Consider the following 17,581-nt stretch of genomic DNA (forward strand, 5'->3'; position numbering starts at 1 on the left):
TATACTAAATCTCTTTTCCTCTCCCGCCTTATTCTCTTCTCTCTTCGCTATCTCCTAAACGACATGTTCACCTCACCACAGAAACGACAACAACGACAATTCATCCCTCTACCAACTCCACCAATTCTAGCTCAAAATCGCTAACTTAGGATTGGATTGGATAAGTCACTAAATCTAAGGTATTGTGAATGAGGAAATGAAGGTTGATGTGAATGATTTTCCATTCTAGGGGGATTAGAGCATCTACAATCATACTTCCTATTTTTTTTAGTTAAAATTTAACTAAAACCACACAAAAGCTATTATAGGAGAGCTCTATAAAATTTGAACTTCAATCGTACTTCCTAGTTTAGAGTCATAAATACTATAATTTATTTTTAATTCAATATAATTGATTCGTCTCTATATAAAAACAGTTAATATTAATTAAAAGTTAAAAATATGCATGAAACAAAACATTATTAAATTATATGAGCCATTAGGAGTCCTTAGAGAGCCCGTTGTGGATGCTCTTAGGAGGGATTAATTATAAAGTGTTGTTTCTACCAATGTAGGTAAAAGTCTATGAACTTCATTCAAACTGCCAACAATTCCTTAAGCATATGCTTTAAATATAAGGAGTTATCCAATCCAATACTAGCCATCAAACAAGACCTCTCAGCTAGTTCAAGCTTCAACTAATTAAATATATAATTTGGTTGGACATTATTATTATTTTTTTCCACCATTCAAACTTTCTTGTCGACTTCTAGAATCAAATTGAAAGATTATTACATTTTATAAATTACTCTTAGTATTACATAAAAGTGACACCTTGGTAGCATAAACATATTATATCAATTCATAGTGACACTTTGGTTCAATAATTTTTTGGGAGTTTCACTAAAACACCCAAAATAGGGGCTGAAATTATAAAAAAACCCAACACCCAAAACACTTTATAAACACACCCAAAACCCATCATTACACACACTCAAAACCCATTTATAAACACACCCAAAAAATATACAATTGTTGATTTTGGGGTTGATTTTGGGTGTGTTTCTATGTTTAAATAGTGTGTGGGTTTTTTTATAAATACATGTCTAGAATTGGGTTTATTTATAATAATCTATAATTTTTTTTCATAAGCAAACGGTCTAAAGGGTCTTTTTGGTGAAGCCGCAATTGAAATGAAGGTCAGACCAACATGTTATTTCTAAAATAAAATAAAAAATTGGCCGGTTAAACCCTGTCTAGTTCTCCGATTGAATTCCTGATAAACCCAAGTGGCTAAGGCTGTGTAATTACAAGCCTCAAACTCAGAGCGAGCGCGCCAGCTATGGCCATCCTCGCTCTCCCTCTAGTCATCTCATTTCTCAAGCCCCACACTTCCCGCCTCTTTCTCCTCCGCCCCGGCAAGCCCAATCCTACCCATCTCCGCAACCCACTCGGCTACTGCCGCCGCTTCACCAAAACCAGCGTCTCTGCAATTAGCACCTCTGCTGCTCCACAGCATGACTCTTCTACGAACCCAATTAGTGTTCCCCAGAAAGCCTCTGTCCTCACTTTCCAACAAGCCATTCAACGCCTCCAGGTCTCACTCTTCAACCAAAACTCGTTGCATTTTACTCTGCATTGATACTTTCTGTATATATGCATACATATGTGTTTTTGTGTGTGTAATTACTTGATTCTTATGTTGGTAATCTCAGTTTTTCTCATATTTTCATATTCCATTGATGCCATTCATTTTTATGTTATAGGAATATTGGGCTTCGGTTGGATGTGCCATAATGCAATGTAGCAACACAGAGGTAATGATAAGTGTTTTTGCTCCTTTTTTCTTTTCTTTTGAGGGTATGTGCAATAGCTTCTTTTGGATGGCGAGGAAAAGTCCGTGGTATCCATTATTTGTTGGAGAAACTTGTGCTGCAAAATATAATTTAATGTGATAAAATAAAACACATCTACATGTTGCCCTTATAGTTGTTTAGATTGTTTTAGGCATTAAGCATCTTAGTTTCTTTGCTTATCCAAAATTGGTGTCCATTGCATATTTGTCTTACTGTGGCTCTGGCTATTGATCAGGTTGGAGCTGGGACTATGAATCCCTTGACATTCTTAAGGGTTCTTGGTCCAGAACCGTGGAATGTTGCGTAAGTATGCGTAAGTTTGTAAATTTACTACAGTAATATATTCAGAGACTAGATGTGAAGGGTTATCACTGGTTGTAGTCTATTTATTACATTGTCTTAAGTCTGCTGTTGCCCTTTACCAACTTTACCTTATAGATATAGAGTGTTACCTATCCACCCATATAAACCCAATGTTCAATCCAGGCCTTGTTCTTAACATTCCCCCCCGCTCAAACACGCAATGCCCTCGTCATGGTTGGACCCCTGCCTACCCATCCTATCAGTGGGGGATCAACTATTCATGTGGACCCCTCTCTTCAGACGATTGGCTTGATATTGGATAAGGAACTAGCCATGCTATGATATTAATGTCACAGGTTGGGAGCCTGCTAAGTGATGGGTGCCAACCCACCCCTATAAACCCCATACTGAAGCCAATTCCTATCTGATGTTCTTGTCCGTGTCATTTGTTCTTCTTTTGTAGTACATTTTTTAATGACTACCACATAGAGCAGCTGGTCCTTTAAGGTTCTTTATTGTGACTACCAATGTGGACTTCTTAATGATAGGTATGTGGAGCCTAGTATTCGACCAGATGATAGTCGTTATGGCGAAAACCCAAACAGGCTCCAGAAACACACTCAATTTCAGGTTACGTTTGATTTTTTTAATTATTATTTAATATAAAAGCAAGTTATGCAATTTTGAATGACAAATGGTTCTACTCCTTTTGGTACGAATCTTTTAGATTACAAGTTCTCATGGACTTTGACTTTCTATCTATCTCAGGTTATATTGAAGCCTGACCCTGGAAACTCACAAGACCTTTTCATCCGCAGCTTATCAGCTTTAGGTAGTCAACAAGCATCTTTTTCTTTGAACCATGCAAATAAACCACATATACATCTATATGCATTTGTGCACACACACATCTGTAAGAAGTTTGTGCATTGTGAGTCTGTTCAAGTAATGGAAAGTGGCCTTGCATACTTGAGTATTTTCGCATATGCTCTAGTATATCTTACCATAAATTTCAACCTTCAGTTTTCCAGGTAGATAGTCAAAATGATTTAATATGCGTAGTGTGCTGATAATAATGAGCACCATCCCAATCTGCGCTTTCTGTTTAGTTTATATATCTTTTAGGGGCTGCCTATTGCATACCCCCTTTAATTTGGCTTGTGATATATTTACTTACTAACAAAAGGGAAACAGAAAAGAAAATTAACAGTCAGATTCAACAAAGAAAATGGAAGGAAACAGTTGTTGGATGTTGTGTCATTCATTGACAAGACGTGCAGATCATACTTACAGAAAAAAGAGAGGAAAGACTACAAAGATTTCATCCATATAAAAGAATTTATGGCATTTGTTTCCTGTTCAATTTCAACTGTTCAAGTTCTGCCATTAGCATTTAATGTTTTATGCTTTACAGGTATTGATGTTTGTGCACATGATATACGATTTGTGGAGGACAACTGGGAGAGTCCGGTAGTATTCTGTTAATTGGTGCACTATCAATCTTTCATGTTAGTTCAATGCAGTTTTGATTTGAGATGCAATTTAACTCGTTGTTTAGATTTCCTTGGAATTGATTTAGTTATGAACAAAGGAGTACAACATCTGTACTGCTTTTATTATGAAAACCTTTGTGCATGAAATAGATCATCTAGCCGAAATGTGATCCACTTACTGATCATAATTGCTTTTAGGTGCTTGGAGCTTGGGGTTTGGGTTGGGAAATCTGGATGGATGGGATGGAGATTACTCAGTTCACCTACTTTCAGCAGGTTTCTTCATTTACATTGCACTGAAATATGATATGCATAATATAGGTTTGGTTATTGACTCTCTCTCTCTCTCTCTCTCTCTCTATGCAGGCTGGAAGTCTTCACTTGTCGCCAGTATCTGTTGAAATCACTTATGGTCTTGAGCGTATCCTCATGTTGCTTCAGGTTAATTTTTATTGCTCATTTTCTCCTTCTTTCTTTTCTTATGTTCGCTTATGTTTTCCTGACTAATTTGCAGGGAGTTGATCATTTTAAGAAAATTCAATATGCTGATGGAATTACATATGGGGAGCTTTTCTTGGAGAATGAGTAACTACTTAAACTACCGATTACTTTCTCTGTTGTTGAAATATACACATTCTTTTTCAGTGGAAGGGTGTCTAAGTATAACAAGAGTTAATCAAAAGAATATATATGTATACTCTTCGAAATTTTAACAGTCATATGCCTTATTTTCCCATCCCATTCTCCTACAATATCTCTTGGTCTCTGTCATTTCAGTGTTCTCAAGATTGGACTTGTTTTATACTTTCTAGTAATTTAGAGTATAAAATATTACACCTTATATTTCTTTTCAGGAAGGAAATGAGTGCATATTATCTAGAGAATGCTGGGGTGCACCATGTTCAGAAGCATTTTGATCTTTTTGAGGAGGAAGCTCGCTCCTTGCTTTCTTCAGGCCTAGCAATACCTGCGTATGACATGCTTGTTATTTCTTATGCTTGTTAGTTGTAGCTATTGGTTTTTTGTTCATATTTCTTTAAAATTTCCCCTTTTACTTGCTAGGTATGATCAGCTTCTGAAAACATCTCATGCTTTTAATATCTTAGACTCTAGAGGCTTTGTTGGGGTAACAGAGCGTGCTCGGTACTTTGGGCGGATGCGTAGGTAAGGTTGCTTATTCCTTGGCACACCACTTCTCTAGGATTTATGCTCTGCACTTTTATGTCTATGTTTATTACTTTCTTTTTAAAAAATATTCTCTTACCAGTTTAGCTCGTCAGTGTGCACAACTTTGGTTAAAGACCAGGGAGTCTCTTGGATATCCACTAGGCGTGGTTTCTGAAACTGTTAATCTTGTATGTCCTGAAGAGCTTGTGGAGGCAGCAGTTAAAAAGGTCAGCTTTTGTAAAGCCATTAAGGCTCATCCTGTGTTTGCTTTCACATGTTTTTATAAGAATACATATATGGGCTTATCTAGTACTTACATGCACACATGCACGTTTATGTATTTAACTCTATGTATACAATTGTACATGTGTGAACCGCATGCATATTAGAGAGGAATAGTTTTTGTTACAGTGGGAAGGCGTGGAGATTTTATTGGACAAACTCAGATTTTGGTTTTCACTTGGGGTTTTTTATTGTTTTTTTGAATTTCTGGGATATTATGTTTTACATCTATTGTGGAAGAATGGAAAGCATCAGTTTCTTAAGAGTCTAATTAGGGCTTTGGATTTTAGAGGTTGATAGAAAGTGCTTGGCTTCTAATGCTGTTTAGTCTTCATCCATGTAATGCTGTGGTTTCCAGAATGGTTGTGCTTTATTATTATTATTTTATATTTATATAATTCTGTTTCTTGTAGGGAAAAATTGGTTTTGACCAGAAAAAAAAAATAGTTGAATTGAAGTTTTTGGTTCATGTCAATTATTAATACATATGCCCACATCCGATATTTCTTGTTATTTAATGTGTTGTTTTGTTGGATTATGCCCCAGGTGCATGATGATTCAAGGTTATTTGTTCTTGAAATTGGGACTGAAGAGCTGCCACCTCAAGATGTTGTTGATGCAAGCCAGCAAGTACAACTAATTTAATTTGAAGCAAATTTAATTTGTTTACATGCTTTGTCCCCCTTTTTGAAATGTTATTAACATTCTAAAGGTTTATGTGGCTTTCCATATTTGGTTTTTTTCTGATTGTCCTGAGCTGGTCATTGCAGCTGAAAGATTTAATGGTTCAGTTACTAGCAAAGCAAAGACTGAGCCATGGTGACGTACAAGCTTTTGGCACACCTCGCAGACTGGTGGTAAGATTAGAAATTTTGTCTCCCTATGCATTGGCAATTTATTGATTTTATTTTTCTACTCGAGCATTTTTATGTTGAGGACGAACCTTTTATATCCTTTTGGGTGCATCAACGTAATTGGCTGAACAGGATGTCCATTTCTTCTATTTTCTTTCTTCCTTTTTCATTTTGGGTTGTTTAGGAATTTTCATTTTATCCTGTTGTTTGTGTTGAACTTCGATTGCATAATTCAAGCTTCACTCTTTTTGAGATACGTCCACAGTTTTATGGTTGTATATCGATTCTGTCAGGTTCTCTTTCGTCCTTTTCCTATTTGTAATTTTTCTTTCACACAATGTCTATTTATTCTATTTTCTTACTTTTTCATTTTAAATTTTAGACAGTTTTAGTGGCTGTTTTCAGTTTATCCTTTTTATGTGTTGAAATTCCATTGCGTATTTCAACCTTCTCTTTTTCTTGGATGCTTCCGCAATTTTATGATTCATATCAGTCCTGCCTGGTTCTCTTTCTTCCATTTCCTTTTAAAGTTTATTTTTATTTTTATTTTTATGAGAAATAAAATTTTGTGTTAATATAAGGAGCTTCCTTATAGTTTTTATCTTGCTTTGTTTCTTTTTTGTGTTAATCTTGTCTACTATGTATGTAAGATTGCTCCTTCTATTCACAAATATGTTTCTTAATTACATAAAATTAGACAGGAAAAAAGTAAGAGGGGAGTTTGTTCTTTTTCAGAACTGTGTTTTTCTTTGTTAATGCAAGCCTTAGATGGAAGATTTTATGCAATTATGAAAACCTCATGCATGACTCCGAACTAAAATTAAGTTGAAATTTGAGAATTTGTGGACATGCTGCTATGTTTTTTTATATATTATTATTTATAATTCTCAAACACTTTGAATGTTTACTTTCACACTTCTAGGTTTCTGTTGAGAATCTCTGCACCAAACAAATGGAGAATGAGGTTGAGGTTCGAGGCCCTCCCGTTTCAAAATCTTTTGATGATCATGGAAATCCTACGAAGGTAATACCTGACTATCCGTTCCTTTCTTCTCCTTGAAGGCTTGTGGGCTTTCTCAAATGTACTTATTTGGCTTATCATGCTTAGTGATGCCATTGCTTTTGCATGCTAATGTGACATAAGGATTCTCCATGTCATGAATTGTTAAATTATAATTCATATGTAAAGGCATTTAGTGTTGAACCTGTTATTTTATGTCAGGCTGCTGAGGGTTTCTGCCGGAGATACTCTGCACAATTGAACTCGTTATATAGAAAGTCTGATGGTGAGTCTGGGCAGATGTACGCATAAGTACATGTATTTTGGACCTGTTCTTTCATAATTTACGTTTTGTTGCTGCTCTGTTGTAGTTGTGCTCACTTCATTAGGAGCTTGTTTTCCACTTTTCAGGGAAAACAGAATATGTCTATGCTCGTGTAATAGAGTCCGCCAGATTTGCTTTGGAGGTTCAAAATCTTATCTTTTCCTGTTTGCTACACAAATTGGATTTTCAGATTTCATGTCTTGGTTTATTATTATTATCTATTTTGTGTGTGGAAATTTCATTGTGATTGTAGACAAGCTGATGCCCTTTGAGATTCTTGTGTTACTGTGCTGTGTGCTTATTGAAGTTATAACTTAATGAGTGTTAACGTTTTGAAATTAATTAGCTAGTATATCATCGGCAAGTTTATTCTGTAAACTATTTGCATGTGATGACGAAAAGAAAAAGGAATAAGAAAAATCTGTTATTTGTGTTGAATAGGTTAGTTGCAATAATATTATTATTATTATTATTATTTGTTATTATTAATATTATTATTATTTGTTATTATTAATATTATTATGTAGACATGATAGCAGATATCATTCTAAAGCATTTTTGCATTTATCTTTCTCTAGTTGTCATCCTGTGTGCTACCGTGCATGTTGATTGAATGCTATCTATGATTGTGTACCCAAAACACCATAATGTTTCTATTAATAAAACTCTGGTCCATGAATGATTACGATTGCAACTGCTTCTGTATGTATTTATGAACCCAAGAAGTGGAGATCGTTAATATGAGCTGAAAAGTTGCTCTGTAGTTTCCCAAGTTTCTATGGGTTTGATAGCTAGTTACTCTGACATCTGGGTCAGTGGTGGACAGCACACACTTTCAGTTACAGATTGTTACAGTGGCTCCTGGACTGTTGTACTGTTTCTTTTATAAAAAATTGTGTATACCAAACTGACAATTTTTTTTTTGTTTTCTCTTGATTAGGTTTTGTCTGAGGATTTGCCCAATGCGATTGCTAAAATTTCATTTCCAAAGTCAATGCGCTGGAACTCTCAGGTAAAGTAAATTTGAATTGTATGTGGAATTTATATGGATACTTTATAGTGGGCCAGGGATGAGATGGAAAATTCGTCCTGCCTACCCTGCTTTATTGTCATTCTTATAAATGTACTTTTATATTGTGGTGCATGCAAATTCATATGGTCATACCTGTCATTGTGATTTCCTGTATTTATGTATACTATTATAGGAAGGAGTTTATGTATCTGCACATTCTCTTAATCCCAAAAGATCACATCTCAACATTAAGGAGCATAACTATATCAGGACATTTTTGTCTTTTGATATGATTTCATAAACTGTAAAACTGCTCTATTATCTCACCCAAACTACGCACTAGCCCAAAACTCTCAGACTTCTCTTACACTTTATTTGTTTTAGTATTATTAAGAGGAGTGAACCAATGTGTGCAGAGCATTTCTATGGCTTCTAGTATGAAAATATCTGAATTGAAGTCTATATGATAAAAATACAGTTTAGCTGATTTGTTATTTGTGTGCTTCTTGTTACGTATCTAGGTTATGTTTAGCAGACCAATTCGTTGGATTTTGGCACTGCATGGAGATGTAGTTGTGCCCTTTACTTTTGCTGAAGTTTTGAGGTAATAATGATTAGTTGCTTTTCACTCTGAAATCTGATTGTATAGTTGAGTTGTCAGTTACATGGCTTGGCTCAGCTGGACTTGTTTTGGATTACATATGTGTAACTGTTACAGCAATAGATTTTCCTTGAGTATTGTAAATTGTATACTTATGTGAAATTCATTTGTAAAAGCTTACATGAAATTCATGTGGGTCCAGTCAATGGAGGATATTTGCCGCCAATAAGGTTGTTTTGGAAGATTTGTGTGGTAGTATTGAAATACAATTCTGTATATTTGTATATGCATATCTACCAAGTGTTTGTCAATGTCCATTTATTGTAATTTGATAAGTCCTGTTTGATGTCAATCAGTGCTTGTTTTCTTATGTTTTCAATTTATGTATTTTACTAATAATACATTCCCAAATCTGCATTTTGCATAATTATACCATTGTAATTTTTCTTAATAGAACAGTGTTATTTTGGCTGTTTTAATTCTTTAATTTTTTTTAACAGTGGAAACCTGTCTTATGGTCTTCGTAACACTTCTTCAGCTACTGTCGTGGTATGTGGTGAACTTGCAGTTTCTATCGTGTCCATTTCCGCAATCATTGTCTTCAACTTTATTGTTGGAGTGGATTGTTGTCTGATTTACATATTATGACACCTTATATGAATTTTGAGAATAGTTCTCCATTTACCTTTAAACAGATTGATCTAACAATGCCTGCTTTTCAGTATAATTTTTTGAATGAATTTCAGTAGCATTTATATCCTTGTCAGAGGACACAAAGTTGTATGTATGCTTTACAAATGACACATTTCATTAAAGACTAATTTTTGATGCAAAGGAAAAGCACAGTGGTAGTTTTTTTTTTAAAAAGTGATTCTTGGTTCTTTTCCTTTGTTCTACATATAATGCTGTAAACTTAAAGATTGTTGTTTTAAGCGTTTGACTTTAGATTAACCTTTTCAACCATAGGCTCGTATTTAAGTTTTTGCAATAGGTGACCACCAACAGTCAATTCCTTTTCCGGTTCAGGTTTCTGGTGTACCTTGTCTTTTGGTCATTAAAACCCAATGCTGTTTCTCATAAAAGTTAAAAATAAAAAATTCTCCTTATATTCCTTGTTGGTTGATTGTATCACAACATTGTACATTGTTCTTGTTATTGCTTTCAAGGGAATGTGGTTTTGCAGTATACCAATTTATATTTGAAAGTCTTCCCACTGGACTTCTAAGTACTTCTGTGTTACTGTGTTACAGTGTTTTTTCTCATTATTCTCTCTGTATAAGATGCACGAGTACCTGTAATTATATAGCTCCAGGAACTGTCACAGGTTGAAAGTGCTGAATCCTATGCCGGTGCAATGAGGAATGCTGGGATCAATATTGAAATGGAGGTACCAATATCATATGATAATTTGATACCTTTTTTCTTCTTTGGAATAGCTCTCTCACAAGAATAATTAGACATCATTATTAGTGGCTTAATTACTGAAACAAGTACTCTACTTGCAGGAACGTAAGAAAACAGTATTGGAGGGCTCTAATGCATTAGCCAGAAGTGTAAACGGACAAGTGTTTATTCAGGAAGGCTTACTTAATGAGGTTGGTAAACTGTTGTCTTTGGTGGTCAAGGATAAAAATGTTTTTTTTTAAAACTATCTGCCAACATAATATTATAGGTTGTAAATCTTGTTGAGGCACCTGTACCAGTCCTTGGGGAGTTTAAAAGGTCTTTCTTAGAGCTTCCTAGTGATCTTCTGACTATGGTAAGCTGTTTAATCTTTGTGGACTACTTAGATATGGTCTTTTCACCTGACAGTATTTTGTTATTTGATGCTTTTTAGCTGCATGCCATGTATCGATGAATTTAAAGTTTCTGATTTGAGTTTTTGTTTGTTCAGATTCCTTTGTGCATGCATGGCATATCTTGGTAATTTGAAGATCAGTGGACTTTTTTTGGTGTAGAGATTTACTTTTAAAAAAAACTTTTATTTATTTGTTACGTTAGGTGTTGTTTAGGGAACTAAAGTACAATGGTATACTATTTATCACCAGTTGTGACTTTACTACTGCATATAAGAAGAAAAATATTGAAATGGCTTGATTCTAGCTTGATTGTTTCAATAATTGAAATGGAGCAATCAAGAAGAAAGGATTGGCCTTATCATGTTTAAATTTGGTAAAAGTGCCATGCTTTCTTTAAAATACTTCCTGTTTCCACTAGTATGGGAGACGGCATCACAACTTTTCTCTTGGGTGACACTATCCTGCTAGGCTGAGCACGTGCTGTTTTTGGAACAGCTAGTAGTTTATGCTACTTTGTAACTTAATTCAGCACCTCCCGCTCAATTGGCAATCTACATTGGTGTGTAATGTTATCCCACACTGAAATGTTCTATTGTTGTCTGCTACGTGGGATTGGAATGTTCTGCAGTGGACACATTTCTCGCTGCAGTACTCTAACAACAATATCATGCTTTAGTAAGTCACCAATTTTTCAATAGCTGAAGTTTTGACTGAGGTTGACAGCTTAGTAAGCATGTATGCTACATGTAGATCCCAGCTATTGGATGTTGGATAAGAACACTAAATATTAGGGCATCGTTTTACACGTTGGTTTGGAGCCATACAATTGCTCCATCATGAAGTCTATGTAAAGCTTTTCAATATTTGGAAGGGGAAACTAGGTAGAATTTGGATGCTTGCCATGGGGAAAGCAAGGTGAAAATTGGCTAGAAAATGAACACTGGCCTCTGGCTCAATTAGATATCTGGTTGTGAAAATTTATCTCAGTTCTGGTGGGATTTTTTTTTATTTGATTGGGTAGAATCAATTGTTGATGTTTGGTTCTTTTCCAGGAGATACTTTTCCATATCTAAATGGCAGGGATGATGTAAGATTTTGCTGTAATTTTAGAATTGTTTGTTTTTATTTACTGTTATGGGTGATCCATGCAGGTTATGCAGAAGCATCAGAAGTATATTGCTGTGAGGGATGAAAATGGAAGGCTTTTGCCATACTTCATTGCTGTGAGACATTCTTTCCAGTCATATATGAGTTTTGACGTAATTTTTTGCTTCATAGTGGTGGATAATATGTTCATAATTTGTTTGGTGACGGGGTTTAATTTTAGGTGGCAAATGGAGCAATTGATGAGACCGTGGTCAAAAAAGGAAATGAGGCTGTACTGAGGTAAGCATGCATTCCCGGTTTCCAGTTATGTACACTCTTCCTTTTCCCTTTTTTGTTATTATGGGGACACAGTACCTCGTATCAAATAGTGCAGGAGGGTAGATCTGGATAGAATCCTGTTCTCCAACACTTTCCAGATTTGGCTGCTCTCTGGATTATATGCTGGCAGATTCTCTTCTTCAATTCAAGTTCATTGACTTTTATTAATCGTGAACAATGGGCTGAGCATTTCACTATCTATGCAGAGCTCGCTATGAAGATGCTAAATTCTTCTATGAAATGGATACACGGAAACAGTTTTCAGAATTTAGAAGTCAACTTAAAGGGATTCTTTTCCATGTAAGTCATTTTATTTTTAATTGTTTAGGAAGATATTATTTTACCTTTTCATGTTGGTAAGAACAAAGAATGAGCCAATTGCCAAACACAGTTGGCACAACAAATAAAAAATAGGACTTTAAAAAAAAATTATGAAAGATTCCTGATAACAGCCCTTTTATTTTGACAATGTGAAACAAAATAGGAGAAGTTAGGAACAATGTTGGACAAGGTGCTGCGCGTTCAGAATATGGTTAACAAACTAAGCTTGGCCCTTGGAATGGATGACAACACAAATAAAACTGCCCAGAGTGCTGCATCACTTTCTATGGCAGATCTGGCTACAGCGGTTGTCACAGAATTTACTTCCCTTTCAGGAGTAATGGCTCGTCATTATGCTCTTAGAGATGGCTATTCAGAGCAGGTATTGGTATCTTAGTGTTAGTTATTTTTGTTCTGTGTATTTTTTCACTCGAGTCTCTTGTGGGAATGCTAGTAAACACACTGTAGTTCTCGCTCAGAATTAACCATGCTTCTTACACCTCCCCTCTCTCCTCACTCCCCACGCTTGTTTTTCATATGTTGCAGGTTGCAGAGGCTTTGTTTGAGATCACGCTTCCGAGATTTTCTGGAGATATACTTCCTAAAACTGATGCAGGCATAGTTCTATCCATTGCTGACAGGTGATGCTGATAACTGATGTAATAGGTTCACTTTATTTTGCATTGAAGCATTATAGTTTGTCGATAGTCTACACACACAAACATATACTGGGAAGGAGGGTATAATGCATGGATTATTTGTTTTTGCTGGAGGATGATTAAATGTGGAGACAGGTGAAGTTATTAGTGTTAAATTGTTAATATTCAATATCCTTTTCTTCATTCTATTTATGTACGCTAAAAAAAGCACAAAGAAGTTAGGATTTTTTTTAACTCCCTCATTTATGCAGAGAGTAAGTTGTTTTTGCATATGGTCTGGGTTTACCCCACCATATCCTTTCAGGTTAAGTCGCTTGATTGCGTGCTTACTCTTTTAAATTCAAACTCTGCTTGCAAATTACTTGACTTGATATGTCTTATGCAGATTAGATAGCCTTGTCGGCTTATTTTCTGCTGGTTGTCAGCCCAGTTCTGCTAATGACCCATTTGGCCTGAGACGAATCTCTTATGGTCTTGTAAGTTCTTTGGTCATTCTGATGCTTTGAGGCTCAGCTAACTAAGCTTAAACAAAGTAATTTTTTTTTCTCTAGGTCCAGGTGTTGGTGGAACAAGATAAGCATCTGGACTTACGACAAGCGTTGGAACTTGCTGCAGATGTCCAACCCCTTAAAGTAGATCCAAGTACTGTAAATGAGGTATGAATAAAAGTCCTTCCCTAGTTTCTAAATAAGATTGGCAATTAGATTTTTGTTTTGCCCATAATCACCACTTCAAATCAAAATATCAGTTCCCATGAGTCACGATGTAACCTACCATCTAAAAGTTATTTTACAGCACTAAGTTTTCTGATCAAGTGGTGATACGCATCATTCCTGTTCTCTTACTCTCTTTTTTTAAGTCATCATACTTATCTGTACAAGCATGCTCTTTCTCTTTCTCTTTATAGCTGCACTGGCTTGTATATGTCTCGTTTTGCTTTCCCTTTGGATTCATTAGTGCTTTTGTTATTTTGTTTAATTCATTATGGGCATCAACTGATAATGATTGCATCTTTTTCTTTGTCCCTGTACTTAGGCACATCAATTTGTGACACGGAGATTAGAGCAATATCTGGTATGTGTAACTTCAACATAATGAAGTTCATCAACTAGAAACTCTTGTTATACTTCCTATTCTTTTATTCCTACAGATTTATTTAATTTGTTTATCTGTTCATTTTTATGGGTAACCTATATGTGGATGAATTGTCCACTCAGATACCATGTTTAACCCATGGATAGATAGAACTCATCCTTGAATACCAGGCCACAAGTAAAGAGTGCCTTTTGTTTATACACTACACCATACATCTGTATGATAGCATGGTAGTCGGCCATCATTGTTGAATAAATTGTACAAAATGGCATTGCAGAAGTCACTGAATGAAAAAGGCAGTGCTAACATAGTGTTATACCATCATTCCTGATTAAAAAAGAAGAATGTGTGTGTCAAGTCTTGCTACATTAGCCTTTTGTTTTCTTCATTTTATATTCCATTATATGATTTTTTTTCATTTGCCTTTTATAGTGTAAACCCGATTATCTTTTATTCTGATGTATGTTTTTGTTGGGCTGCTTGCATGTTCCTTGATTTTAACACATTGGTTATATCATGTTTACAGGTTGATAAGGGAATAAGTTCAGAAGTGGTTCGTTCTGTCCTTGCAGAGCGTGCAAACTTGCCTTGCCTGGCAGCAAGGTCTGCATGTAAAGTAAGTTGCTTCATTTATTACTGCTTATCCCGCTGCGAAGTGTTGTGTGAATATGTTGACAATGCTTTTAGATTTCTGTGATAAATAATTACTCGATTGTGCTACCTTGAAATTGACGATGCTCCGTAATCATATACTTATAATATCACGACATCTTAATTGCAGATGGAAGCCTTGTCGAAAGGCTCACTTTTCCCAAAGGTTGTTGAAGCATATTCTCGTCCGACAAGAATAGTCCGAGGAAAGGATGTAGACCCTCATATTGAGGTACTATTTCTCTTTAATGAAGATACTTTCTGTCTTCAGGGCCTGAAATTGCGTGGTTGCTTGGTAGCATATCCATGTCCTTGGAAAAGGTCTTAGTTTTCATTAAATTCATGCACAACAATATAAGTGAAAGCTGATCAGGTGAGCAATGAACCCTGTGAGCTTTTGATCCCTCTACTTTGCTGCGACCAACTATCTTCCATCTTATGTTAATTACTATAGTAATATGACTCCAAAAACTAGGTCAAAACTGTGATGTGACAATGAGGTTTGTTATTTCCATGTCCAAGGTGGGTGTCACATCCTTCTCTCCCTTGCCAAGCTAAACAAATACTAAATCCCTTGCTTGTGCACTACTCTTAAAAAATGTAGAACATAAGTGTTTTCACTTTTGCAGTTTGATAAGTAGACAAGAGTTTAATTTGGATATAAGGGATAAATGAATAGGTGGGGTGTGTTTACAATATAAGATGGCACAATGGAAAGATAAACATGTAATTAAAACAGAAACAAACAGAGGTGTATTTAATCTTTTTATTCAAGTAGTTATAGCTGCTGTATGGTTTTCCTTTATGCGTTTATGATTGCTCTGCAAAGTCCGATCTTTCAATATTATCACGACCAATATAATGGCACGTTCTTGTAATTCTTTTGCCTGAGCACGTTTTTGTACTTGTCAGGTGGACGAGGCAGCTTTTGAGACAGATGAAGAGAAAGCTTTATGGAGTTCTTTCTTGTCAGTTAGAAACAAAATATGTCATGGTACTTCTATCTTTCTCCAGTAGATTTCCAATCTGTTTTAGAGTTGAGTATAACTTTGGTAGCATATCAAGTAACTTTGAACTCCTTTTCTCTGGCTCCTAGGTATTGAGATTGATGAGTTCGTTGAAATATCATCACAACTACTGCAACCCCTTGAAGATTTCTTTAATCATGTGTTCGTAATGGTGGTATGCTTCCTTTACCATTTTCTTGTACAACTTGTATTTTCACAGCTAGTACCATATGTTTACTCGTAAGCATGCTTAACGAAAAGAAAGACTAGATTACACAACATATCCATGCGCAGTTATGAGAAAGAGTAAATTAGACAAACATCCCTTCAGGTTAATGCATCTTGATTTAAACCTTGCACTTCCAGAAATTACAAGCCGACTGCTTGAGGTTTGGTTTTGGTTACATAAACAATCCCTTTGGTAGTTTAATGTTAATCACACACTGATTCTAGAAAGAAAGAAAAAAAGTCGATTAATTTCCAAAAGTACCTTGTGGGAACATTGTTTAAGATTATATTTCGTTTCCAAAAGTACCATGAGACAAGAAAACAAAAACCAATGTTTCGTTTACTTAATGCGCAGGAAGAAGAAAGAGTCCGCAAGAACAGGCTTGCTTTGCTGAAGAAAATTTCTGACCTTCCAAGTGGAATAGCAGACCTCTCGATTTTGCCTGGATTTTAAGTTTTGTCTTGATTGTAGTCATTATAGCAAAGGAATATCATTTTTTTGCAGAAGAGAATAATATGAGGGAGAGGAGGAGAACGAACGGTCTCAAGGGTTGTCTTCCAGCTTGTGATGTTAGTTTGCATAATTTCTGAGTTATATTTATCAAATATCAAGGCTTGTTAAAGACATGTTTTTAGTGTAAATTGAATTAGTTGGAAATTCATTGTAAAGAACAGAAAAGTGCGCATTAGTGTCTTATGCAAACTAGAAATTAGGACAATGGTCTATGTAAAATGTTCTGGGATGGAAGACTTTACCCTCTTGAATTTTAAAATAATGTCTAAATGTGTTGGTTTTTTTTTTCGGTGCCAATTTCTTCGTAAAAAACTCCACAAAAGTATGGATTGAATACACCCTCATCGTGTGTGTTTTAATTCTTTTGTATTCGAATATTACAATTGTGTTACCAAAAAAAAGTATTTTTTTGAGTTAATCAATAACAGGTTAGCTCTTCCAGTTCACAATTAAATCAACAAAATCTCAGCCTAAAGTAGAGACAAATATTACTAGATCATATGGTCATATTATTAGAAATTTAGCAAGTTATAGACTGGAGATGTTTTGTCATTTCAAAATTTGTGTGTCGGTATTGTATCAAATTATCGCTATTAATCACGGAGGCAGACAAGAAATTGACAACTTATCCATGTGCTAAAAAGAAAGAGAGAGAGACAACGACAACTCCGTACATAAAACCCCAAATCATCCCAATAATACAATTTCACCCCCCACAGAACGGCCCAGATGATGCCACGTTGCTCCCACATCAGACATTCTTGATAAGCCCTAAATACTTCTATCCTCATAATGGCAGACTTGTAGAAGTCCAAACAAATCCCAAAACCGAAAACTAAAAGAAGAAAAAGAAATGAAACTTATCCTTATGTTTACATTTTGGGATTGGACTTAGGCTGCGTTTGGTTCATGGGAAAGGAGGCTTGGGGATGGAAAATGATTGTCTAGCACATGAGAAAATAAGGGGGAAAATGTAACCCTCCTCCCATTTGAGTTTTATTTTCCCTTTC

General features: G+C 35.5%; 1 protein-coding gene across 2 annotated transcripts; it reads left to right on the plus strand.

The window, feature by feature from the left end:
- Positions 1-1,182: 1,182 nt before the first annotated feature.
- EDD1 (glycine-tRNA ligase) lies at positions 1,183-16,868 on the plus strand. Of its 2 annotated transcripts, none has more exons than XM_021951006.2 (36): positions 1,183-1,576; positions 1,746-1,796; positions 2,071-2,138; positions 2,687-2,768; positions 2,907-2,970; positions 3,553-3,608; positions 3,830-3,907; positions 3,998-4,072; positions 4,146-4,216; positions 4,486-4,602; positions 4,694-4,795; positions 4,899-5,025; positions 5,627-5,710; positions 5,851-5,937; positions 6,857-6,958; positions 7,157-7,220; positions 7,346-7,401; positions 8,200-8,271; positions 8,793-8,875; positions 9,373-9,421; positions 10,197-10,259; positions 10,378-10,467; positions 10,545-10,631; positions 11,823-11,894; positions 11,999-12,057; positions 12,303-12,396; positions 12,581-12,799; positions 12,964-13,058; positions 13,462-13,552; positions 13,628-13,732; positions 14,112-14,150; positions 14,698-14,787; positions 14,953-15,054; positions 15,735-15,816; positions 15,919-16,004; positions 16,413-16,868. In XM_021951006.2, the coding sequence occupies exons 1-36, from the start codon at positions 1,322-1,324 to the stop codon at positions 16,509-16,511; spliced, it is 3,216 nt and encodes a 1,071-aa protein (XP_021806698.1). In that variant the 5' UTR covers positions 1,183-1,321; the 3' UTR covers positions 16,512-16,868. The 2 variants fall into 2 exon arrangements, with proteins under 2 accessions (XP_021806698.1, XP_021806699.1); XM_021951007.2 differs by having other exon boundaries at positions 1,559-1,576; positions 2,071-2,148.
- The last annotated feature ends 713 nt before the right edge of the window (positions 16,869-17,581 follow it).

The sequence above is a fragment of the Prunus avium genome, chromosome 2, assembly GCF_965620075.1.
Source record: "Prunus avium chromosome 2, drPruAviu1.hap1.1, whole genome shotgun sequence".
In the NCBI taxonomy this organism is placed as follows: Eukaryota; Viridiplantae; Streptophyta; class Magnoliopsida; order Rosales; family Rosaceae; genus Prunus; species Prunus avium.

Bases quoted from the DNA above. Each gene is read 5' to 3' on its own strand.
- EDD1 (XM_021951006.2), top strand. From the start codon at position 1,322: ATGGCCATCCTCGCTCTCCCTCTAGTCATCTCATTTCTCAAGCCCCAC. The intron at 10,468-10,544 runs GTTGGTAAACTG...ATAATATTATAG, and splicing joins AGGAAGGCTTACTTAATGAG to GTTGTAAATCTTGTTGAGGC. The intron at 14,151-14,697 runs GTATGTGTAACT...TCATGTTTACAG, and splicing joins GGAGATTAGAGCAATATCTG to GTTGATAAGGGAATAAGTTC.